Source organism: Myxocyprinus asiaticus, chromosome 48, assembly GCF_019703515.2.
Source record: "Myxocyprinus asiaticus isolate MX2 ecotype Aquarium Trade chromosome 48, UBuf_Myxa_2, whole genome shotgun sequence".
NCBI lineage: Eukaryota > Metazoa > Chordata > Actinopteri > Cypriniformes > Catostomidae > Myxocyprinus > Myxocyprinus asiaticus.
In genome coordinates, this window is record NC_059391.1 from 23,681,556 (window position 1) to 23,709,271 (window position 27,716).

Genomic DNA, 27,716 nt, shown 5'->3' on the forward strand with positions numbered 1-27,716 from the left:
ATCAATTAAGAATCCAAAATCGGAAAAACAACTTATTTCATTAATCATTTATAATGTCAATATTAAAAAAAAAAAAAAATAATGACTTATTTTTCATACTTTCAATTTTATACTCCAGTTAAAAATAGGAAATTGGAAAAATGGCCAAGGGACACTGTGCGTTTTAATAATTTGATTTTCCATCTAAAGAGAAATTAAAAGAGGTGAAAAATTAATTCACACATGTGGGTGGCCCTGAAACACCCCTTTCTTCTGATTGGTTAACTTGCACAATCGTCTGTTCTTCCTCAAGGCCGTGAGACAGAATAACAGTTCACTGCTGTTAAATTGTTCAGATGAATGTGTCTCTGTTAATATTAAATTCTTTATCATATATTCTCCAAAATGCGTCATGTTTATTGCACCGGTGCTGTCTCTCTCGACACAATGTCTATAACACACAGCTAACAGTAAAATGTTCACTGAATTCAGTCACTGATGAAGGGGCTTTAGTTTGTGCCAGTGATCTCAAGCATGCGACTCAGCACTGGGACAATCTTTGGCACAGGAAGTTTTAATAGCAAGAGAGATGGATATCTATGCTCTATATAGGCCTATATATATTTTGTATTTTTTAGATGGTAATAAATCAGTCCCTCGCACTGTATGGCAAATGTCTTCAAACAATTATCGTTCCTCGTGCCACAAAAGCTGTTCTATAAATGTATAAGTGGTACAACCACTGATATATATATATAGAACTGGAATGCTCATGAGGTCATATCAGTGAAGCCACTGCGCTGCCATATTGCTATGCCCAAACATTCGAGAGGGTCCTCGCTGCAGAGTATAGCATGATGACGTAGTGGATCTAATCCTCTGCATAGTGGATTTTGGTGACGTAGTGGATGATTTGGTTTTTATGCGTACACTGAGTGCATTATTACTTAGTATTAAAGTATTACACAGACATTTTTTTTTAATACAGCTTTGCTTTTAAAAATGGTCATAACCATGGATTTCATAAATTACTTTTCCTTGTTTTTCCTCTTCACACACAGACAACACATAAACTCAGCAAATAAAGAAACATCCTCTCGCTTTCAACTGCTTTTAATTTTAGCAAATTTAACGTGTAAATATTTGTATGAACATAAAAAGATTCAATAACTAAGCCATAAACTGAACAAGTTTCACAGACATGTGACTAACAGAAATTTAATAATGTGTCCCTGAACAAAGGGGGGGTCAAAATCAAAAGTAACAGTCAGTATCTGGTGTGGCCACCAGCTGCATTAAGTACTGCAGTGCATCTCCTCCTCATGGACTGCACCAGATTTGCCAGTTCTTGCTGTGAGATGTTACCCCACTCTTGCACCAAGGCATTGCGAGTTCCCGGACATTTCTGGGGGGAATGGCCCTAGCCCTCACCCTCCGTTCCAACAGATCCCAGACGTGCTCAATGGGATTGAGATCCGGGCTCTTCGCTGGCAGAACACTGACATTCCTGTCTTGCAGGAAATCACGCACAGAACGAGCAGTATGGCTGGTGGCATTATCATGCTGGAGGGTCATATCAGGATGAGCCTGCAGGAAGAGTACCACATGAGGGAGGAGGATGTCTTCTCTGTAACGCACAGCGTTGAGATTGCCTGCAGTGACAACAAGCTTAGTCCGATGATGCTGTGACACACCGCCCCAGACCATGACGGACCCTCCACCTGCAATTCGATCCCACTCCAGAGTACAGGCCTCGTTGTAACGGCCATTCCTTCGGCGATAAACGGGAGTCCGACCATCACCCCTGGTGAGACAAAACCACGACTCGTCAGTGAAGAGCACTTTTTGCCAGTCCTGTTTGGTCCAGCGTAGGTGAGTTTGTGCCCATAGGCGACGTTGTTGCCGGTGATGTCTGGTAAGGACCTGCCTTACAACAGGCCTACGAGCCCTCAGTCCAGCCTCTCTCAGCCTATTGCGGACAGTCTGAGCACTGATGAAGGGATTGTGCGTTCCTGGTGTAACTCGGGCAGTTGTTGTTGCCATCCTGTACCTGTCCCGCAGGTGTGATATTCAGATGTACCGATCCAGTGCAGGTGTTGTTACACGTGGTCTGCCACTGCGAGGACGATCAGCTGTCCTTCCTGTCTCCCTGTAGCGCTGTCTTAGGCGTCTCACAGTACGGACATTGCAATTTATTGCCCTGGCCACATCTACAGTCCTCATGCCTCCATGCAGCATGCCTAAGACACATTCACGCAGATGAGCAGTGTCTTTAGTGTCCTACCTTTTTATAACTGTGACCTTAATTGCCTACTGTCTGTAAGCTGTTAGTGTCTTAACGACGTTCCACAGGTGCATGTTCGTTATTTGTTTATGGTTCATTGAACAAGCATGGAAAACATTGTTTAAACCCTTTACAATAAAGATCTGTAAAGTTATTTGGATTTTTACAAAATTATCTTTAAAATACAGTGTCCTGAAAAAGGGACGTTTCTTTTTTGGCTGAGTTTATATGAATTAAGCAATATACTCCTCACTATAATGTGCTTCTCATTTTAACATCTCCTCTGCTGTACATAAATGCCATGGGGTGAATTATTTGTATTTGCATATTAACATGTAGTGGCCAAACATACTTGGAAGTATGCAAAAGTGAAATTAAAGTGAATCTGGAGCGCTTTAAAAATGACATGTTCAGCACATGGTACCGAACGGAGCACATCTGCTACTCTGAGCACGAGATGGAGTTGTGGAGCACAGAACCGCTCTCAATACACTGTAATAATGCTTATATACAACACAGACAGGACAGAGCAGCGTGCATAGACTTTGAAGCTTGATTTATCTATTAATTTAATTAAATCGTCGTAGCCCTTGCGGTTAAATAATCGCTCAGTGTCATACAACGATTTTGTTTTAATTAATTATGCAGCCCTAATATATAAATGTGTGTGTGTGTGTTATATGAATATATACTGTATTAATGACCATTAAGTACGCTACAGTAATAAAACGAAACATTAAAATGTGAATACGCATGCGCATTAAAAACACCTACGTCATTAAAATCCAATACGCATGGGATTAGATCCACAACGTCATCGCGCTACAGGCTGCAGCGAGGAGTATTTGGGACATTCCAATTTATGTTTACTCACAATTTCCCTGTACATTTTAAGGAATTAAATTGGGTCATTAATGCTATTCCTTTAGCCCTTGTTCAACTTATAAAAAGTAATCTTTGCTATATCCCACCAATAGTTATTACTCCGAAATGTATACTAGACGGCATTGAATTTACGGGTAAAAAATGTAACAACAAACCATTTTTTTTTTTTTTTTTTAATTCTTTATTTGACAATATTAATTTGAAGTGTGCTTGGTTAAACCCTTTTAAGTACTGTATTAAAAATAAAGGAAGTGCATTTTAAAATTCTACATACCATCTACCATTGATGACTTTTGTACCGTCTGTAAGAACGATTACGGAAGCCCTGAACCGCAAGGTGAAAAAAAAAAAAATTACGGTAAAAAAAATAAAATAAAAAAAATTGTGTCTCAGTTCCTTCCTGAGTCTAAGTCTTAAATTTTTTTCTCTCTTCAAAAAGTTTTTTTTTCTCTCTTCAAAAAAGTTGTTTTTTTCTCTCTCTTCAAAAAAATGCATGCGGTACCAACCTTGGCCCCCAGGTGCCACTATCAGTAAACATGTAATCTTTTGCTTTTAATGCTTTCTCTGTTGCTATATAGCTGAATAATACATTTATTATTTATTTAAGTGTTTACAAACCTTAATCTAGACAAAATCAGGTTACATATATTTGATATGGCATTCGTTGTCGTGTAACAACTGGAGTTATTTTTTTTGTTTTAAATTGTTGGTCTTTCTAAACCATCTATGCCATTTGCTCGGTGTTACATGCTGGAATCCTTCAAAAGGACAGACATAATAATAATTTCCCCATATTTCCTGTTTTCCTCAATACATTCCTTCGCTTCCACCATGCAACACTGAGCAAACGGCATAGATGGTTTAGAAAGTAGTAGATAGGCGATTATCAGCGCAAAGTTTTCCCAGTTCACGAGGAGCTGCGCTCGCTGTTCAGTTTACTCCTAACACAAGTCTGAAGAGACGCCGTTTCAGTGTTTTAGTGCCGTTTGTGAATATAATACAGTTTTAGTTTTGTGACTTACTGTATACCATTGTCTTGTTTTAATGCTCTTTAATGTGTAAATGTACTCTTGTTTGTATTATATTCTTGCATTCCTCTAATAAAAAAACGTACTTATACCCTGTGAAGTGGACCCTGCTCACATACATCCTGTTTAAAATAATAAAGCAACATGGCATCGTTTTGCTATACTTTATTATCCCTGAGTAAGTATTGTAAGGTGAGATAGGTTTGTTTAGAGTAAGTATTTGAGATGAATTGTACATAAAATAGGCCATAATAATTCTGTGCTGTGGGCACTGTCATTGAAACAGACTGCAGCATAAGTTGTTTTATGCTACTAAGCAAAGCTTCTGCTCTGCAAACGTGAAAGTGTGATAAAGGCCTATTGATACTCTATGGCAGTTTGGGCATACCAAGATGGCCGCTTGAACACTTCCGGTGGCTTCACCTCCTGCTGGCAGTTTAACGTTGCATCAGCGATCCATTTATATATACAGTATATATCAATTAGTACAACGCAGCGCAGCTGATCAGCTCTGGGCACGGCTAGTGTGTACTGCACTGGAGAATCGGATGCAGTTGGGTATGGCATTCGCAGTTAGGGGGGCAGACTTCCTGATAAAACCGGAACAGTCCAGATTTTACAAGCCGTGTACACCGTCCCGATGGACTTAAAGTCGGGATGCTTTTTGTCCTGATAATTAGTCTTAGCTATTTTTTTCACCTTTAAATAAGCATTTTAAAATGGCATTGCTGTTTCATGCTTTTTTTTTACATGAGAAACCAATAGAGTGAAACGAAAGAATTTCCTGCAATTTCATTTGGGTCATTTTCTCTTAGCACAAATCTTCCCCACATTTGCGGCTATCTGTCTGCCCATGAAAAAAAAAAAATCCAGTACCTGCTAGATGCCAAAATCGAGTAGATAAATGTTATGTTATGTTAATATGCTTCAGTGTTTACTGCATGATAAAATGCAAATAGTATAGAATAAAAAGAATGCACAAAAAAAGTCGGGGCACCGTTTCTGCCAATACTCCATGGCTATACTTGCATTTAATCTAAACACAAACATTATGATAATTCTCAGTTAATTTAGTAGAATAAGCCTACCTGTTAATTGAGTTTCTTCAGTCAGGTTTATTATCATTTTACATACACTGATCAGCCACAACATTAAAACCACTGACAGGTGAAGTGAATAACATTTATTATCTCGTTACAATGGCACCTGTCAAGGGGTGGGATATATTAGGTAGCAAGTGAACAGTCAGTTCTTGAACATTTCATGTGTTAGAAGCAGGAAAAATGTGTATAACAGGGTTCATAGCTCTTCAACAAAGGAGTACGCGGGAGATGGCGAAATCCAACCGAAAGACTTTTAATTGAACAAAACACAACATAAAAGTGCTTTTCAGCATAACCAAAACATAAACGTGCACACACAAACACTGCTGCGTGCCTCTCTCTCTCTCTCTCTCTCTCTCTCTCTCTCTCTCTCTGGTGTCCCCGGCTGCTCCTTATCACTCTCTCTCACGCTGATTGGGGCAACTCAGCACCAGGCATGCATCCTCACGGCCCGGCCACGCCCTCCTCCTCGTCACATACCCCCAACACCTGATTCAGGCCGTGGAATCAATTGGATTCCTGGAGGGGAGGAGTTGCCCCTTCGGCCATTCCGCCGCCAGCTGGTCTTCCCTGCTTCCTGGGAACCTGAGTAGGACGAGATGTTGTGGACAAGTGGATGTTACTTTGACACATACCACCTACCTAAAGATTGTTTCAGACCACATACACCCCTTCATGGCAACAGTAATTCCCTGATGGCAGTGGCCTCTTTCAGCAGGATAATGTGCCCTGCCACACTGCAAAAATTGTTCAGGAATGGTTTGAGGAACATGACAAAGAGTTTAAGGTGTTGACTTGGCCTCCAAATTCCCCAGATCTCAATCCGATTGAGCATCTATGGGATGTGCTGTACCAACAAGTCCAATCCATGGAGACCCCACCTCGCAACTTACAGGACTTAAAGGATCTGCTGCTAATGTCTTGGTGCCAGATACCACAGGACACCTTCAGAGGTCTTGTGGAGTCCATGCCTCGATGGGTCAGAGCTGTTTTGGCGGCACAAGGGGGACCTACACGATGTTAGGCAGGTTGTTTTTATGTTGTGGCTGATCGGTGTATTGTAGTGCGATGAACAAAACAAAATAAGGAACGGCCGCCAGCTACAACAGTAAATTACAAATAATACATTGGAAGATATATATAAATTAAATGTAATACAAGTATTTACATAACAGTGAATAGGACTATGATTTGAAGAGCCACCTCAGAGCATTCCAACCATCCCCTATTTTTTAATGGAAATATGGGTAGCCTATTATACTGGGGTGTAAAATAGGAGGCTACACGGCAGTACTGTGTGCCTTATTATCAGACAAATCTGAAGATTATGTGTAAATGCTCATTTTAAATTCACTGGTCGACCTTTTGAGAGACAATCATTCATCATGAACTTTATATTATGAGCAAGTCATTCACCCAAGTGCCCTGTGCTAGCTCACTCTTACGAAAGTAAGCCTATTTCTTTACAGTGTGGGTCTATGCCTCTATAGTCTTAGATTTTTTTTTTTTCATTATTTCTGTAATATTAACTGACAAATTCATCAGAACAATTTAACAGAAGTGAACTCTTATTTTGTCTCACAGCCTTGAGGAAGAACAGAGGACGTTGCAGGTTGACCTATCAGAAGAAAGGGGCGTTTCAGGGCCACCCACATGTTCAAATTCATTTTTCACCTCTTTTAGTTTATTTTTAGATGGAATCAAATTATCAAAACGCACAGTGGCCATTTTTCCAATTTCCTATTTTTAACTTGACCCAAGTGAAAAAAATAATCTATGTGATCTGATAGACAGACAGACAGACAGACATAGAGATGACAGGCAAAAAACAACTAAATATACTTAATGTACACTAAAAGTATATGTTAAGTGTTATGCGTTTCACTTTCATAACAACATCCCACCGGATTGAATTGTATATTAAAAATAAATAAATAAATAAATAAAATTACATTAATAAATCTTTCCACATTTTTTTTTTCGAAGATTACTCTAATTTCATGGAATTTTTTAATGAAACTGAAATGGGTAAATCTTTAAATAGATTTTTTTAAAAGTGTTTTTTGTTTTGTTTTTTTTTGTTTTTTTATTTTATTTTTTTTTGGACATGCCCCATGTGTTTTTACCGAACTGTTTTTGTTTTTTTGTGATTAGCCTACCCTAATCTAACACTGCAAAAAAAAAAATAATAATAAAAATAAATAAATAAATAAAAATAAATAATAATAATAATAATAATAATAATAATTATTATTATTATTATTATTATTATTATTATTATTATTGCAGTCTGTTAAATAGTAAACTTGCTCCTTTAATTCTAAACAAGATATAAGAGTGTGAGAGTAATAAGACATTCATGGATTAGCATATGGTCGGAATGGCACCTCTTAAATAGCCACAGAAAGTAACACTATGAGTTTAGCAGGAGTAGTGCTGGGTCAGCGAAGAGAAATCCCTGAGAGAAATTCTGTATTTCTTTCAGTATTTAGCGCTGCTGTTCCTGTATGCTGCTGCTGTCGAAGTAAAACCATTGACGAAACTATTAATCTAATTGTATGTCTGTCTACAAAGCAAAACAGCTGTATGGTCATTGTGTTTTGGCCCATTTTCCACCCGTAATCTGATTAACCTCTTTAATGTTGGTGCTGTCCTTGGTCCTGAATCTGCTTGCTGCTTATCTATCAGACCTTTGAAGTTTTCAAGACCTGTAGTGTATCGATTCCATTACAAAAATAAGAGGTAGATTAGATAATTTGCTGTTTGCAATGTGCCTACAACTGCAACAGTATTGCAACGCTAAAGAACACTCCACACATGCAATTTTTACTGTTTCGTTTATGCTCTGTGTGTGTTGACCGGGCGATTTTGTAACCTATTTAACTTCAAAAGAGGCCAGAAAATGTGGGATTATGGAATGATGGAAACTGCATAGTGTTTTTGCGAATCCTGCAGATGGAGCCAGCGAATCACAGATCCCACACAGGCTCATGCCATGACGTACTTCCTGGGAATTGTAGGCCATTTGTAATTACTACGGATTTGTGCACGGATGTATTGCAGAGCCTGTTATTTCTATTGAACGATAAAGCAAACGCTGCTGGTGAAACCTTACACCACTGGCGGCAATTGTATGGCTTCTTTTATTTACAAACTGTGATATATTAAGTATACCCTGCTGCCTTTCAGACAAAATCATTACAGATCATTAAAATAAAGGACTACATGAAGACGCGCGCGCCGTTGAAAGTTTCATCGATCTGCTCGCGCTCGGCGCGTGATTGAATTCTGGAGGTCTCGCGGAACGCGAATTCTCCGTTAACGCTTACTGAAGACTGTCACTCTCAAATCTGCTTTACTTTTCTAACGGTAGTGGAGTTCAGACCGGAGCTGAAATTTGAAATAGAAGCCGGAATGTTACCGGAATCCGAGTCTGTGTAAAGCGCAATGACATCTCGGTTTGTGCTGCCGTTACACTAGCAGGGGTCAACGCTTTCATGTCAGAGGTAAATGTCAAAATCTACCGGAGTTTGTGGGTTTGTCGTCGTTTTCGCCCCAGAGTGTAATAAGAAAAACTGAGATCAAATAAAAGGTAGGAATATTTTTAGTTACTAATTTTGTAGCTGTCATACTATGCTTTGACATTTTGGTTCAACTTTTGGAAGCAATTTGCACTAAATAGTTTGTTTACGCGCGTTTTGTGCGTATTTTATGTATAGTCAGGTTTTATTTGTATAATTGTATTTTTTTTTTTCGTTTGTTTTTAAAGTGATTTCGTGAGGTGTTTTAGTTGTATTACTACATGACTACACAAACGTTGACTTGTGTCAAAACATGAGAGGAAAACAATGTCATTATTTTAAACTGACTCTAAACATTCCGAATGATTCATTATTGCATAACACCCTAGATTGTGTCAGATATTGCTTGTATTTTCAGTGGAAATGAATCATTTCTGTAATGTGTCTGTTTAACTGTAAACGTTAGATCCCTAATGAAAGATTCAGTGTGTTCAGGACAATAATTGAAGACAGCGAACAGCAAACTGCTTGACCACTGAGCTCATTTTTCTAGCCCATGTGGAGTTGCGCTTATATCCATAAAGAGACTGGCGTGATCCCCTTTGTCTCGTGTTGTTCACATGATGCAAGACTCTCTGAATGATTCTCGGGACTTAATATTTCCACCTAAGAGAATATGAGACTCTCAGATTATAAAAACATTACTAATTTTATTATATCAGCGTGATAAATGTTTATTCTATTTTCCTTTCACACCTTTTTTTTATTTTTTATTTTATTTTATCCCCTATTCTCCCAGTTTGGAATGCCCAATTCCCATTACTTGGTGGGTCATCGTGTTGGCGCGGTTACTCGCCTCAATCCGGGTGGCCGAGGACAAGTCTCAGTTGCCTCCGCTTCTGAGACCATCAGTCTGTGCATCTTATCACGTGGCTCCTTGTGCATGACACCGTGGAGACTCACAGCATGTGGAGGCTCATGCTAATCTCCGCGAACCACGCACAAATTACCACGTGCCCCATTGAGAGCGAGAACCACTAATCGTGACCACGAGGAGGTTACCCTATGTGACTCTACCCTCCCTAGCAACCGGGCCAATTTGGTTGCTTAGGAGACCTGGCTGGAGTCACAAACTCGCGACTCCAGGGGTGGTAGTCAGCATCAGTACTCACTGAGCTACCCAGGCCCCCCGCAAGTGCCTTCTTAACTGTCCTGAAATATTTTGTCTTGGTGCTTGGTTTTGCCCAGAGGCTCTTGAGAACAGGCAGTGTTGTCCTCTTCCTGACAAGTGAGAGAGAGAAGGGAGAGATAAAGAGACTTGTTCTGTCTGTCCATGTCTAATGAATGACTAAGCTGCAGTTCCTGCCCTGACTGAGCCATCATGGGTCATTAAAGCTTTAGTAGTTGTAGTTGTGTTTGATGAGGAGTTATTAAGGCATAGTAATTACTGTTCTCTCTTCCCCAGAGAACACACTATAAAAATGTGGCCCTCTGAGCCAGCACAGCATTTACCCAGGATGGTGTCTTTTACAAGAAAAAATCCAAGAAGTCCTCGGAGAGAGTCAGATAATCTTATGCAAGCCTAAATGAGTGCTTAGGGTCTAATATGAAAAATAAAACATTTCAAGTATGGAATGATGATGATTGATAGCCTGATTTCCAAAGTGGAGTCAAGTGGATTTTTAAAAAATCCTTTAAAAATTCAGCTCTAATTCATCACCTAAAAATGCCTTAGTTCCATTGACTGACTTTACATGAAAGGAATATTTTGCATTCAATACAAGTAGCTTAATCAACAGCATTTTTGGCATAATGTTGATTACCACAAAAATTAATTTGGAATTTTTAAATTTGTAAATTACTTGTCCTTTCTTTTCCTTAAAAAAAAAAAAAGAAAGAAAGAAAAAAAGAAAAAATCAAGGTTACAGCGAGGCACTTACAGTGGAAGTAAAAGGGGCCAATGCATACATGTTAAAATACTCACTGTTTCAAAAGAATAGCCACAAGACAAAAAACAAAAAAACTATATGATTTTAACATAATTTTGTGTGATAAAATCGCTTACTAACCTTTTCTGTGTAGTTATAAAATGTAACAGTTTAGTTGCCATGACAACATAACGCCGTTAACCCTAAAACAGCTGAAAAAACGACAATTTAATTAACTTTACATCTAAAGTAATACTCATGTTTCAATAGAGGAATTCATGTCAGTGCTTTTATACAATTACAAGCTTCACATTACTGCCTTTAAACTCTCCAAAATTTGTCCCCATTCACTTCCATTGTAAGTGCCTCACTGTAACCTCGATTTTTACTTTTGTTTAAAGAAAAGGAGGGACGAGTCAAAATAATTTTTGTGGTAATCAACATTCCACAAATGCTGTTGATTGAGCTTAACTTGTATTGAGCACGGAACATTCCTTTAATTTGAGTATCAGCTTGGCTTCCTGACCTGTCCCTGAAGCCAGACATTTGCAATTTACTCGAAATGCTTTCTGATGCTGATGTAATTTTCAGTTCTAGGAAGGCTGTCTGATAACCAATTATTTTGATTATTTCTAGTCAATGTTGCGGCTTTCAACGCAACACAATTACCAGAAGCCCCTCTGGCCTGGTTCCATATTCTTCTTGTAAGTTCAGTGAAGATATCTGCTGCCTTGTAGAAAGTGTTTTGCCTTCTTTCCTCCTTACAAAAGCCAAACCGTTCCCAAGACTTTATCAAACTTATCGAAGAGAGACAGGAGAAGAAAAGAGAAGCCACCTCCGCCAACCTTTGTTTGTGTGTCACAACTGCAATTGCTTGGGAATCAGCAGCCATTCTGTCACATCGTACGAGTGTAGCGCTTTAAAGGTGAACCATTCATTACTTCCAACGTTTATCTATTAGAAAAAGCTTTCACAAGAGGCTGCTTTATTAAATTAGTGACAGGTGAAGATTGAATGCGAGGAGAGATGGTGAACCTGAATGGCAGTTATTTGATAATGCTGAAAATGGCTTACGGCGAAGAGTGCTAGAGGAGCTGAATCATTTTCTGAGCACTGACCACTTCTCTGCTTCCTGTCTTAGGTACTAATTGACCCAAACTAAGTACAATAATCCTACTTTAAATAAATCTATTAATTGGTTTAAACAATTGCTCGGATTTGAATTTAAAATAGACAAGCATTGACTTTTCTGTTACAGTGTGGTGAACAGTTTCTTTTTTGTAAGAGAAATGTGCTGGTATCTCTTTCTGCCTTGCTCGGTCTCTATGTCTTTCTCGCTCTCACTCTCTTATAATGTGCTTGCGGAGGTGTGACTCTCACAGGTTTCATCAGTAAGACACACATGGTTCTCTGCTCTTTTCTCTCCAGCTCACTGCACTGTGCCAGCACTTAATGAGCTCTGTAATGCAGATTTTAGACGTGACGATTTATTTGTTTCTTTAGCAAGCCTTTAACTAAGATCCTCCCAAGAAAACTACTCCATACCAGAGGCTTGTATTTAAATGCCAAACTCTACATTATAGCCGTCCAGGTTTGCTAATGGCGATTTAAACATTATTTTAAGTGTCATTATGCAGTTTGGCACCACCATTCTTTCAGCCAACATTTCACACCCAGATTCTTCAATTTCATATTTCCCATGGACTTCAGCTCAAAAATACTATGAATTGAGGTTGATTTGCATGCTTGCTGTCTCCGAAAGCAGCAAAGTGCATTTGACAAGCATGCCAGCCTTTGTTGTTCATGTTCTTTCTGAGGTTATACACTGAGCCCTGAGCCAAGCTTTGAGCTGACTTAAACAGTCAGCAAAAGCTGAGCTGTCTCTAAGGAGCTCTTCGACTCTCAAAGGACTCCCTCTCTCTGTGTTGTACAGAAACTCACGGATGGAGGAGGATATAGTCAAGAGCTACAGGGTCATCATCCCAATGTCCTTACAGTGTCAAACACAATATAAAACACATTCAGTCTTTCTCCAACCCTGATTTTTGTCTCTAACATGTTCTTATGGTTTAGATATTTCTGTGCAGTACTCTTCAGGGGGGGCAAAGGAATAGTTCTGTAAATTCTGACATTATGTCACTCATTTACACTGTAATCAAATCATTGATCAACTATGTTTAATTAGACAGCTGGACTTAGGGCCTAACTCCCCGTCTACATCGGACGCGTCCAGCGCGTTGTGTCAAAAAGCAATAGATGATGTCTACACTGGAAGCGTCCATTGCGCCGACAGTAAACGGGTGTCCCATTCCATTTTGCGCTGCACACGCTGTTCCTACTCCTGCCAACAACACAAATAAACATTTAGAACGTTCGTGTCAACGCGTCCAGTGTAGACAGCCTCAAGCCATCGCGTCCAGTGTAAACGGTGTGTTAGGACTGGTTATTGATGCAGATTTCCCATTTCGATTCCGATTCACAAGCTTTCAATTTGATTTAATATCGATTCAAATTAGTATATTTCAGTTATAATGTCCATTTTGCTTAAATATGAAAGAAATTCTCTCCCTGCTAATGCCGTTAACCGTACAAGGCACCTTTTAACTAGGTACATTACGAAAATATTATTTTTACAAATTATATTTTATTTGCTTTTTATAATTTTTGTCACATTTTAGCTTTTTAAAAAGGTACAAATCCATGTATTCTGTCAACAAATATGATATTATATTGCATATATTATATTTTGTTACATGTTTATTGTTTGAAGCATAATTTTTACTATGTAAGACAAGTGTTTACATTGATTTCATGTAAAATGTGTCTGTAAATGAGTGTATATTAATGAGTATAACAAATGGCTTCTTTACCATATCCATGCTATTTGCTATTAGAAACTTAACACAGTGAAATGGTGCTGAATTTAGCCAATATACTACTCAATCACTGGTGAGCGAAATCTGAACATTTATCAGCCAGTGACTAATTGTAGACATTTTTAGTTGCATAGCGTAAAATTTGATCTGTATCTTTGGTCATATGCAAGTGATTTACTTGCATTGTAGAGAGTTGTGCATGTAATGAAAGATTGATCTTGGGATTTAAGAATTGATATCGAGATCGTTCAAATGAAGAGAGTGATTAATCAGAAAATCTGTATTTTTACCCAGTCTAAATGGGGCTGCACAATCATGACAAAAATCATAATTGTTGATTATTTCTCTTGATATTGTAATTAAAATTGTTTATTCTGATTAATACTTGCATTATAAAAAAAATTGTTTAGGGCAACTGCATGCCATATTCTACTTAGGCTACACATCCAAAACAAGCTGAGAACTTCATTTTAGACATAAAACATGCATCAGACTGCGCTAAACTCACTCTTTAGGACGGTTACTGATATCCATGCTGAATCTGTGCCTGTAGAATTCTGCAGAATTGGGCTGCACATCTTTCACAAATTTCCGCACATTTCGGTGTGTTTGTTTATTAAATATTTGGGCTAATTTTATAATACCTTCAGCATCTATTAAGACTGTAGTACTCTCAGCTCTGTTTAACACATTTTACAATGTTAACATCCATTCCACAAAACTTCATAGTAGGGTTGGGCGATATGACGATATATATATTGTGGCAACAATATAAAGTGTCAATTGAAATTTTGCTATAGGCCTGTCGTGTATATCGCTATCATGTAAATATCCATGTGCACAGTGTGGGCTTATCTATCAGTGGGCAGGGCTTCACGTGAGACTGAGAGAATTGAAGAAACATGGACAGGGTTTTACCAGCATTGAACATTTTTCTGCGGCCGCTTTTGGCCCTTCAAAAGCATTAAATATTCTTCTCATCTGACACGCGAATGTTTCACGTGACTCTGGCGCGCGCTGTCTCTGGAGCGCCGAAGTGCGCGCGAATACAGCAGGCTGTCCAGAGACAGGAGAACTCAGATCGAGATCACTCACGCAACTCAAATCATTTTTGACCCAGGAAAACCCCAAGTGGAGAAAAAGAAATCTGCACAGAACGGGACGACTCCCAAACAGGACATGAAAATAAAGAGGAACTTGTTATTAAAACAGGTGCGACATCTGTGCTGTAGGTTCACAAAAGCCGACACGGAGTACCCCCTTAAATGTAATACACAAACTGTTTCGCATGCCGATAATCACTCATAATACAAGCAATCTGTTTTACCACCTCAAAATGAAGCACGCAAAAGAATATTATAAAAGCTCCACATTCATTTTGTCATTTATTTATTAATTTTGCAGGAAGTGCTAATTATTTTCTTCAAGAAGTGTTTATTTTCGTTGGATATTTTTTTAACTTATGTTTTATGTTATTTTTCACATTGCTTTGAGAAGATCTTAAGTTTCTTTAGCCAAGTTTATAATAATAATGGTCAAAAATTTTGGAAAGGTTGATTTTTGAAGTTTGAGTTTTGTTTATTTACTTTGACATTGTTTGTCTTGTTCCAAATAAATAGGAAGTAGTTTTCATATATAAAGTATTTAATTCACTGACTGGGTTACAAAAATAGGCATTGCAATATGTTTTATATATATATATATATATATATATATATATATATATATAATAAACCAATTTTTATTGATTTTCCAGAAAACCTTTACTATATCATGATATATATCGTTATCATGATATAAAATTACTCATATCGTGATTTAAGATTTTGGTCATATCGCCCACCCCTGCTTCATAGATTTTACAACAAAATCAGTGCAGAAAATGTAAAACAAAAAAAAACAAAAAATCTGATTCTGTCTGGGCCTAGACTAATCTAAAAACTCTGGTTCAGATAAAAATTTTACTTTTTGGAGTACAACAGCTTGTCACTGCAGAACCCTCAAAGGTACACCCTGTACCTTCTTTACACCTTACTACTAATATTACCCTCTATACCTAACAGATAAGACACTTGATGTACTAATACATTCAGACTGACATGTAAAATGTACAGTGGGTGTACCTTTGAGGGTACTGCCCCAGAGACAAGCTGTTGTATCCGTAAATGTATATATATTTTTCTGACAGTGTGGAGTATACCTAATGGGAATTCTATAATTTACCATTTTTACGATTCATTAATTGTGACAGCTGTAATTGATGTCAAACCTCATTGGTTCTTGCGTATCTGGTGAGTCGTGACCAAACGTACTGAGTACATATACTGTATGAATATATTTTAGGCTATATTAAAGGCATAGTAACCCAAAAATGAACATTTTCTCATCATTTACTCACCCTCATGACATCCCAGATGTGAATGACTTTCTTTCTTCTGCAGAACACAAACGAAGATTTTTAGAAGAATATCTCAGCTCTCTAGATCCATACAATGCAAGTGAATGGTGACCAGAACTCAGAAGGTCTAAAAAGGACATAAAGGCAGCATAAAAGTAATCCATAAGACTCCAGTGGTTAAATCCATATCTTCTGAACTGGTGAGAAAAAGAGAAAAAGTATTTCACATTCAGCCATTTACTGGTTGGGGCTGGTCAAAGGTGGAAATGTATAGTAAAAAAGATCTTTTATATTGATCTGTTTCTCACACTTACCTATCATATCACTTCAGAAGACATGGATTTAACCACCAGAGTCTTATGGATTACTTTTATGCTGCCTTTTTGGACTTTCTGAGTTCTGGTCACCATTCACTTGCATTGTATGGACCTACAGAGCTGAGATATTCTTCTAAAAATCTTAATTTGTGTTCTGCTGAAGAAATAAAGTCAAACACATCTGGGATGGCATGAGGGTGAGTAAATTATTTTGGGTGACTATCCCTTTAATATATTATAGGCTACATTAATTTGATTTATAATATTATTGAAAATTTTTAACCTAACTTTTTTTAGGGGCGAATTAGGGGCTGTTAACACCAAACGTGTTTTTGTGTTCATCTGTGTTTTGTTTCTCAGCCAGCAAAGTTTAAGCACTTGATAAACTGTAAGCCAATGCTTATTCCCTTTTGCTCTGATGTGCTGAGGGACCATGTTGCCTTGTTAAAACTCTATATGTTTACTGTTTCTATTCTGCTACCAATGCTGCCTACGATGCTTAAATAAAATACAGCCTATTGCAACACAACAAATGTACAATACTTTCTTGGAGAAGAAATGATAAAGAGACTGAGGGATTTCAGGTTCAAGCTTAAAATTTGATGTTACAGTTACGGTACAGGTTCGGGCTTTAACCTCATGGTTGTGCAAGCCTCCAAGGGGTTTGGGATGGCATTAGGTTGAGTAAATAATGACAGAGTTATAATTTTTGGGTGAACTATTCCTTAAAGAAAAGAAACATCAGCAGGAGATGGATTATACTGTATGTCTTGTTTCTGTGCTCTAGATACCAGCATTTAGCAAGTAGGTACATGATGTGAATTGCACAGCCTCCTCCTTGTCCTACAAAGTGTTGTTTGTATCCCAGTTTCCCCTGGTGTAACACTATCAATAGCATTCAAGTCACTTTTATGACAATTTATAACTTGCCATAGTCCCTCTGAGGATTTTTTCTGACAGAACAGTTATGTTTAGCTAACCTGAGCTTTACAGCAGGCGATGGGCCTCTCGGTGTGGTAGTATTTCTTTGCTGACACTTGTCTTATTTTCTACAGGTCATTACAGTGCTGAATTCACAGTGCAGCCCACAGATGTGTTAGAACACCAAACTCAGTCTACAAGACCAGAAGGCTTGGAGCCGAAGCACTCCTGTTCATGGAGGGCCGCTGGACCCTGCTACTGCTGCTGGGGGTGTTCCTGGTCTTTCTGACCGCTGAGATCTGCTCGACTTCAGGCCAAGGCATCTACACCAACAAGTGGGCCGTCCACATTGAAGGGGGAGCCAAGGAGGCTGTGAGGATTGCACACAAACATGGGTTCATCAGTCACGGAAGAGTGAGTAGGATCAGTGCTTTATCAAAGATTCATCTTGTGTTTTGAGTGAGTCGCCACGTCTGTGTATGTGGAGATAATGCTGAAGGAGTCTTGCATTGGTGTTCCAGTACATCATTCACCTTTGTGCTGTCAAGCTCTACTGCTCTACTCTGGAAAAACACATATTTGTGCAAACACCAACCCACACACAACACACAAGGTCCGTTGTGGGGAAGTTCTTGACAAGAAGCCGTCTTTTTCTACTTTCACTGCTTATTTCATTAAGACAGAGAGGCCTCAGCTGTGATTGGGGAAATTAATTTCAGCGTATGCTGCATTTGTTTTCTCTGCCACCTGCATTGTCTCGTTTGTTTGTCAGATGTTCCCTTTTCTGCTGTAGTGGCATTAAATGCTAAAGCTAGGAGACGAAAAGCAGGAATGTATCTGACAGCTGAAACGTTATTATATGTGAATTAATCCCTGCGAGTGCCATGCACTCTAAGCTTACTATGAGGAGTCTGTGAATAGCACACATGTGGGAGGACAAGAGTGGAAAGAGCTGCCAAAATGAAGCTCTCCTCTCCTCTCCTCTGATCTTTGAATCTCCTCTCTCTTCTTTTCTTCCTTCACATTTCTTTCTTTCTTTCTTTCACTTATTGCTTCCTTTTCCTGCAGTTTTACCTTTCTTTCTCTGATTGATAAATCTCCCTTCCTTCCTTCCTTCCTTCCTTCCTTTCCTTCTTTCTCTGATCTATGAATCTCCTCTCTAATGTGAACTGATAGAGCTGAACAAATGAAGTCACTCATTTCAGTGATACAACTCAGCGGTTCTTATACACACATCTCAGACATTTATTACAAGAAGATAACAAGCTGGAGGGGAGCAATATTGTCTAATTAAATTTTAATTATTTTGTTTAGTTGTGGTCAAATGTCATGCAAACACATTATAAAGACTACTCTGCTGGAACTAGATCATAACTAACATGAACTACAGGAAAGATACTGGTCTTAGATAAGTGATAAGTGGTGCTACTCCCCATCAGAACCCAGGGCAGTGAAAGTTTTCACATGAAGAATGACACAACCATGTCTGAGACTGAATGTCCATTTTGAAGATCATATGCATGTGGAACGCATGTAACCCATTTGTGTTTGGGCGACAGGAGACAGATGTCACAGCAATTGTCTAACTGTGAAATATTTCAGCAATTGCATGAACCGCCAGTCACAGCAGGCACACTTACAAGTGTGATTTATACATCTTTGGGACGTTTCCATCCTTGTTAAGAAGCTTGCATTGTGATAGACTGTGATGTGTGTGCGTGCACATTTTGTGTATGCACAGACGTTTTGGTGTTCATTAGTGTGGCATAATGAACAAGCTCTCCTTGCATCTCCATTGATTTATGCCTGACACTGACCTGTCAATCAAACTCAGGACACTTTCACACACAGCACGGGGTATTGATTTTTCATTATTCATTTCAGACTCTTAGACAGATTGTGAGAGTCCTTGAAGGATCCCTATGTTCCGAGTTGAATTTTTGATGCCATATGGTGCTTTTTTGAATTTGAATTTCTCTTATCTCCCTCTCTCCCTCCTCTCCATTTGATGTTATTTTTTTCTGCTCAGAAAGTGTGACTTGAGCTGAGAGCTTTGAGATGTGGGTATTTGGGTAAGTAGGTGTAGCACGCTAATCAGTAGCGTCAGTGCCATGGCCATGTGTCAGTGCAGAGCTCCTCACAGCAATCCACCAGAAATCCTTCACCATTAAAATGATATCACTTCAAAAATGAATTACGAGAGAGGAACAGACAGAGAGAGAGAGAGAGATGAGGAATGGCATGCTATAGGAATAGGGAAACAGAAAGAAGTAAAACTGATACAGATACATACTTTAAGAGGCCAAATAATAAGGCGCTGAGATTAATGGGAAGGTGAGTGCCATATGCATTAAAGGAGCAAATGATGGATTGTTTGATTGAAAAATGGTGCCGAATATGATTAGAGTGAGAGAGTAATAACACAGAACAACAAAGAAAACACCACCTTAACTGTGTGAAGCAACAAGTTGCCATCATGAAGTAGCCTCATTTTTATTGTCTACATCCACAGTTTTCAAACCGGGAGGTGCGCCTCCCCAGGGGGGTGCCAGGGCATGTCAGGGGAAGCGTGGAGAATTATGATAAATTCACCAAGTAAAATCAAAAGATAAATAAATAAATACAATAAAAATGTATTGTGAAGATAAATTAAAATAATTGGCTTAATAAACCATAGTCCAGCTTAATAGACAGGAGCTCTATGACGCAATAATTCTGTGAAATGTCATGAACGCATGCATATCGTGCGAGAGCGCATCTGTACCATTTGCGTGAGCATGAATCTCCCCGCTCGCACGCGGATTTACTATATGCTACTCCATGAAATCTCCCTGTTTTCTTTCAGAGAGTGCGTGTATGAACAAAACCGGTCATGTGCACTCACAAATCTATTATAAAGCCATAGAGCTCTGCCTTTATTCATTCATCCAAATATTCTGCATCTGTAGTCTTTTTATATAGAGGAAGAAACAAACCGGAGTTGGAGGAATCAACTCGCCATTTGGCCGGGAACGATTACAAGAAATGCAGTTTAATACGTGGTTAAATTCTTGTTGAATAAGAATGATAATCTGATGATCGCTGATGAGACGTGAGCAAATCAAATGACATAAACGGTCAACTAAGAACATCTGTTGCGACTCACGTCTTCTGTTACTACAGTGGAAAACATAGCTGCACATGTTTATCTAGGATGCAGAAAATCAAAAAATGTGGAACAAAATCGTGACGTTCAACATGATATCGGGTCAACGTGTCTTCATGTGTTTCATTAACATAGAGACGGAGACTGGCTCATGTGATGTGATTTTATCACAAATATAGGTGAAAAAAGTTAAATAATCCCATTATCATAAGAACAAACAGGTAGGCTATTTTTTGAATATAAATAATGCAAAATACTGTTTCATATTATTTATAGAAATATTTATTGCCAAATATTTATCACTCATCCGGTGTATGATGCATTGCTGATTGAGTCTGTCAGATTATTGGTGAATTGCTCCAACGCCTGAAATATAATGTTTTTTAATAATAATATAACACTAGAGGACAATACCTGATAAAACTTCAAATAAGTGGCCAGAATGTACTGCGGTTTTAGTGGAAGAAAGATTTGTATTTATTTATTTATTTTTACAATTAGCATATGCTATTTTATTTATTATTTACTTGGCTATTGCAGAGACCTATATACAACATTTTTGTATGTATAGTATATAAGTCTGCAAAAATTAATACATTTTGTGAGAGGGGGGCTAACTGTTTAACACTTTGAAAACCCCTGGTCTACATTAATAGTAAAATACTGCATGAAGTGACATAATTGCAGCCAATCAAAACCTATTTGATGTTTAATACACAGTGATTCTGAGTGGGATTTCCAACCAGTGAGATTTTTAAAATATTTTGTCACTTTGTCTCTTACACAGAAAGTCAGATTTGGGATTTACCCACCATAAAGGCGAATCCTTATAGGATGCATGACATTAATAACGTCAATAAGAATCAAAATGTTACCACCCAATGCATTCAGTCAGTTGTAGCAAATTACAATGCCCTGCAAAGGCAAAATGCTGTAACTACACATTTTGCCAAAACTGTAGTTATGACCTTAGACTACAGTATGATCTGTCTTGTGGCAGACAGGTTTGGCACAACTATGCTCAGATTCAGAAAAAAAAACAGATTGAAACTATATTATAATCCACATTATGCTGGACTATCAAAACATTATTTTTATTTTTTTTTTTTTTTTTTCAGTTTCAGTGTTGGTGTAGTTACTGCATTTGGGCTTTGTAGGGCAGCACTTGCAAAAACTTGGAATGAAGTTAGGAAACTGAAAGCATTTTTTCAAATGAAAACAGATTAATGTGGATGTGGCCTCAGTATACAGTATACTGTATATAGAAAAACACTGACAAAGACACTGACAGTGTACAGTATATGCGCATATGCAACCAAATTTTGTGCTATAAGACTAAAATATTTATGTTGTTACTCATTGAGAACATGTACAATAAATATTTGTACAAGCAAGTTATACCCATTACACAAGTCAAAGTTTCCTTTTTCTTTGTTTCGTGTATTTTGTATCCAAAGACAAGATCCAGGCACCCCATTTTCATTTCATGTCTCTTTTAATATCCTTTCTGTTATTTACAATCAGTTGGTGATCAAAAAGATAAAAATAAATATTCTTTCTAATCATACATTTCACGGATGAGGGAAAACCAACTGTGCAACTTCTCTCTTGTTAATGTGCGCTGCGCTCATTCAACCGTAAACACTTGCTCGCGGAACTGATCTGTAAAAGAGACACTACCAATTTAGCGTCCATTGTACATAGGAGCTACAGTTTGTTCCTGGCAGGCAGTAGATGCCCTAATCCCGTCCCATGCTAATCAGAGCCTGTAAGGCTGAGTAGCCTGCTAGGAACAACTCAGGACACCTTTCTCCTATTATGTGAAGTTTCAGGAAGTAAAAAATAAACGGATGCTACATTGATTGCATGATTTTTTTTTTAAGCGTTAAACAAAAAATATTAACCTCAGAAATTAATGCGTTATATTTCCCAGCCCTGATATATATATATATATATGTGTGTGTGTGTGTGTGTGTGTGTGTGTGTGTGTGTGTGTGTGTGTGTGTGTGTCTGTGTGTGTCTGCAGTGTCTTTGGTCACTCTGGAGGCTCAATGAGAGCCTGGAACAGTGATTAGACATCAGGTCTACAAATGACTCACAGTGCTCAGGCCTCGTTCAAAGTGATGGAAAACACCTATTCAACTCTGAAAGTGCCTGTCACTCTCCACGGGGGAATGATGGGAAGCATGAGACATTTATCCAAGCCCATAATTACTTGATTGCCCGGCCCGAGCCCTGTAGGGAGGGTTTTGGCTCATCCTCAGGCAAGAATGGATAGATAGATAGATGGAGATAAAAAGGAGGAGAGCGTGGCTTAAATGTCATGTTTCTCGTGCTGTCATCCCTCACAGTGGCAGGATGTTCCTCTGAGGAGATGGAGGAAGGTAGAGAGGACCCAGGGGGAAGTGAGATTGAGCCACACAAGCTCATGCTTGAAGCTGTGAATGTCACTGGATAGGTGATCAGCGTCATTGTCCCTTTAAGTCTACTTTCAACACCTTACCAAACCTTGTGTTAACTAAAGCAAAATTCTTGCGATTGCCTCTGCTGAGAAGATAATTGTTGAGTTAATTTAAATATATCTCGACCTATTCCCTATCATTTCCAACACCAGTTTAAGACCCATCACTACTGTGGAAACGCTGAGCTCTCAGACTATTGTCGGTACAATTCACTTTCCCAACTTCCTGACTACTACACATTTCAAAAGCCTCCCACTGTCACACACCTGCCACTGTTCTCCATGCATGTTGTAATGAGTGTACCTGAGGATGTGGAAGTTCAAGTGAGGAGTATAAAAATATGGAATGACACTGGAACTGAAGGCAATAGATGAGGGAGCATTTCACTAAAATGAATCCTCAGCCTGAGAGTTGTGAACAGCTGTTCAACACATTTAGTGGAAAAGAGATTAAATAATTAGCAGGGGTAACAACATATGCTCTAGTTTTTAGCTTTAGTATTGTACATGGATGCAGCTTCAGAAACCATTGATGCCCCAGGGCTCTACACTAACATTTTTGTTTAGGAGCACTCGTGCCCCTATGTGAAAAATTAGGGGCACTGTCAAAAATTTAGAGGCACAGTCGGAGTTCAGTTTTTATGTGTAACTGTTGATGTACCACAACAGAGCATGCATATCCACAAGCAGGCATTAATAATTACTACAGAATTAATAAACAAAAGATTCTTGATACATGACAAAGGACCCCTTCACTGATAAAACTTTTTCTATTTATTTTTTTAATTTGTATTAACCTTACAGACAGCACCAAACAACATCAGTCCTGACTCATCTCCTTAAGCCACTATTAAACTAATAATATATTGATGACACTTTTACTTCCATTTGCCATTAACAAACATATACGGTATAAGGTAATTCTTAACAGATTAGTAGTTCATCTACATTCAAATATATTAAATCAAATAATTTTTAAATTGTTTTTCTAGATATAAATATATGTGCTAGACAGTTTGTTTCCAAGCGTTTTGAATTGAAGCCCCCTCTACTTAAATATCAGAAAGTCTGAACATAGGCCTATATTACGACTAGGGAAAATAGAGAGAGAGAGATGGAGAGGACAGCGCTCGCAGCCATGTGTGAGAGTGAGTAAACGGCGCTTTTAAATACAAAAATAACTTACATGCCTCTTTTAAAAGTACTTGGTATACAAGGCAAAATGCATTAGGGAGTTTTATTCTGATGGTAGGCGGCAATAATAAGTTCATAACTTTGGGTGTTAGATCAGCTGTCACTTGCACCGGGGCAGCCAAATAGTTGTCCACATTCGCACGTGGTCATTTTTATTCACAAATGCGAGTGAAACACTCGCCCTGTAGAGCCCTATGCCCTCTGCCCAAAAATAAGTAGTTATTTAGCAGACGCTTTTTTTCTCCCCTTTTTTTCTCCCCAACTCTCCCCAATTCCCAATGCGCTCTAGGTCCTCATGGTGGCGTAGTGACTCACCTCAATCCAGGTGGCGGAGGATGAATCTCAGTTGCCTCCGCGTCTGAGACCGTCAATCTGTGCATTTTATCACATGGCTTGTTGAGCACATTACCACGGAAACATAGCGCGTGTGGAGGCTTTACACTATTCTCCGTGGCATACACGCACAACTCACTACGTGCCCCACCGAGAGCAAACCAAATTATAGCGACCACGAGGAGGTTACCCTATGTGACTCTACTCTCCCTAGCAACCGGGCCAATTTGGTTGCTTAGGAGACCTGGCTGGAGTCACTCAGCATGCCCTGGATTCGAACTCACGACTCCAGGGGTGGTAGTCAGCATCAATACTCGCTGAGCTACCCAGGCCCCCAGCAGATGCTTTTATCCAAAGTATCTTACAGTATACTTTTTACTGGAACAATCTTATTGATGGGTAATTTTAAGGATTGCCCCATGGTGGGGTTTAAACCTACTGCCTTTTGGTCTCCAGTCCAAATCTTCAACAACTAAACCACACAACCCTAAAAACCCTTCTTCTAAACAGGTTATTTCACACTAACGGTTAGATCTGAAGAACCTCAGTCCTATTCATCTGCCACTCTACCACCCAAGATGTCCTTCTTCCAAAAAGTATGTGATTAAAGGGGAGAGCAGGGCTAGGTGTCACTTTTTACCCCAGAGAATAATTCTCAGGCTGTTTATTTTTGTAGGTAAATTTCTGCATAAACAACACATACTTTAAAGTCTTGGCTTAAAAACCTATTGAACATTTCTACTGTTATCGCCGAGGAAAAAGATACTGTTCCTACTGTTCTTTTGTGACAGCTTGACCTGGTAGCAGGGCATGTTGTCACAGCATTGGGTAAGTTGTCACGATGGAACCTGCCAGGAAACCAGTGGCATAAGTTTCATGTGAACATTGGGAGGCCACGTCCACTCAACACCCAACCACCAATACCACCAACTTCCCCGTATGACAACTAGCCCCGTTCACCCCTATTTCTAGTACCCTTTAAAGTGTTCTACTTGCTTATTTGGCTAAGCCAAAGACTGTGGCACTAAATGCTGAGGGAGCAGGAGGAAAGAAGAGGGTTTGGGATTTGAATTTGGAACCGGATTCTAGCATTTGTGAGGCTTTAATCTGGGATTTGAGCAGCTTTCTTTATCCTGACTGCAGTTGGTGTTGTTCTTGCATTGCGTTTCCTTTATGCCCTGCATGTGTGTGTGTGTGTGTGTGTGTGTGTGTCTCTCTGAAAATAATGGCTTAGCAGGCAGCTGATCAGCACACTTCAGTGACGCATTTTATCCCTCTCTCCCCACCTCTCTGCGTGTGCACACAAAAACACTCGTGATTGCTCCCATCGCAGAGCACAGCTCTCAAAGGCCTCTCTGCTCTCAAAACTGCTGGTGGAGAAAAATGGTGGCTGGTGTATTGTGGGCTGATTTTATTTGCTACAGCGCCTCAGTATCATCAAGTCTTCAGTTTCTGGCCTTCTGTCGCCTGCACACCCCTTGTGTATTTTTGCACCCATGCTGATTCTTAAGTGTTTGGCTAAAAGCTGAAAGCACCAATGCACATAAGACCCAAAAGGGAGCTGTGATTTGTTGCTAAAGGACTGTTTATGTGATGTTGAAATGCAGAAGTTTCACAAATGTTTTAGGTATACAAACTTTTTCAGCTGTTGTCTGCTGCAAAAACATCAATTTAAACAAATTTAAAGCTCAAATAATTCACAAGTTTTAACAGAAGAATTCATTTGTGTTTTTATAAAATTATGTGCTTCACATTTCCACTTTTAAATCCTCAAAAAATTGGCTACATTCACTTCCATTGTAAGTGCCTCACTGTAACCCAGATTTTTGCTTTTTTGAATGACGAGTTGAAATTATTTTTTGTGGCAAACAGCATTATGCCGCAAATGCTGTCAATTGAGCTTAACTTGTATTGAACCTGGAATATTCATTAAATGGAGTACATGGACAGACATCATTGCATGTAATAGAAAAGTTGTGCCCACCCCCACTTTGACTCTGCCCCCATTTCTTTAATCTCAGCTAATCAAATGCCCTGAGATGATCACACCCCTCTTCCAAAATCCATGCAATCATTCACATGCACAGATCTAAAGTGTAGAGCTCTCACCATCATATGCTCTCACTGTTTGGCAGTCTCTTTCTTTCTCTCTCTCTCTCTCTGAACACAAAATAGCTCTCTTGCTCTCACTCTCTTTCTTTTTTTATGCTTGCTGCCAAAATAATTTTTTTGTCATCCAAAGGTTTGTCACTCTACCAACTTTTCAAAAAACATTATTCCAAGATGACTGGAGAGGTAGAGAAAGTTTGGATTCCCTCCTCTCACCTTCTCAAGGCTCTTAGTGCAGGATAATGAATGCATATTGATGGAACAGATCTGCAGTCACAAACACACACACACACACACACACACACACATCCATTCGATGATGGAGCCGAGATGAGACAAGATATTAAAATGTCACGCCTACCTGACAGCATTAGTGCTAAAATGCAATCAGGGCTTGTCAAGACATTTTAGAGCATGTGTGTGCCACAGAGACCTTAAGCCCCGTTCTTACCACAAACAACATTGTCGCTTGGTGTCGCTAGACTCTGTGTGTGTCGCTGGTGGGCATTCCTACTGCTGTCGCTTTAATGTTATTGGTGGACTGCACGACTGGTCATAGTACTTTGGAAATTCTGATTTCAGATTATAATGCTGGTGAAACTAAGATATAATTTGACAAGGAATCAGTTCTGTTGCTTCTAAAACTTAACATTTTGCATAAGAGAGTGTTTTTATATAACCTGCAGCAGTGCTAAATGCATCATATCATGAACAAGATTAACAATCACTCGGCATGCTGACACGGTTTTCCACGCATCTTTTTTATTAGGCTATATCCATGTATGTAGTTACAGACAAATGATATAGAAGAGTGAAATCGCTTACAGAAACTTTTAACTTAAGGGGCTTAAGACTGCCACCATCAAACACAAACATACACACTCTAACTGTCTTTCTCAGCCTGCTGCTTTCTTTTGGAACCTCTGATCCATCCAGGGGTGCGTTTCCTGTACAGCGACGTAACTCACTGCATAGCCACCATAGTACGATGCATGGTTGGAGAAATTGACTAGCTAGTCACGACTGTTTCCCAAAACCATAGTAACTATGTCCCACAACCATCGTTTGAACCACGTTGGTTCAACAATATAGAGCTGTCGTTAATGACGTTACGTAGGGGGTGGAGTAATTACTTCTGCAGAGATCATATGAATACCAGTTAATAAAAGCTTATTTATACATACACCAGAAAGACGTTTAATGCGAGAAAGCTGCTTAAGACATGAAAGCGGCA

At 38.9% G+C, this 27,716-nt stretch overlaps 1 protein-coding gene across 2 annotated transcripts in view; it reads left to right on the forward strand.

Moving 5' to 3' along the window:
• Positions 1–8,324: 8,324 nt before the first annotated feature.
• The window catches only part of LOC127437293 (furin-1-like), a 116,366-nt gene continuing 96,974 nt past the window's right edge, over positions 8,325–27,716 (forward strand). Inside the window, exons 1-2 of one of the 2 annotated variants that reach the window (XM_051692138.1) lie at positions 8,325–8,871; positions 17,375–17,654. In XM_051692138.1, the coding sequence (XP_051548098.1) occupies positions 17,475–17,654 (180 nt within the window). In that variant the 5' untranslated portion in view covers positions 8,325–8,871; positions 17,375–17,474. The remainder of the gene's footprint in view (positions 8,872–17,374; positions 17,655–27,716) is intronic. The other variant, XM_051692139.1, reaches the window with a different exon arrangement.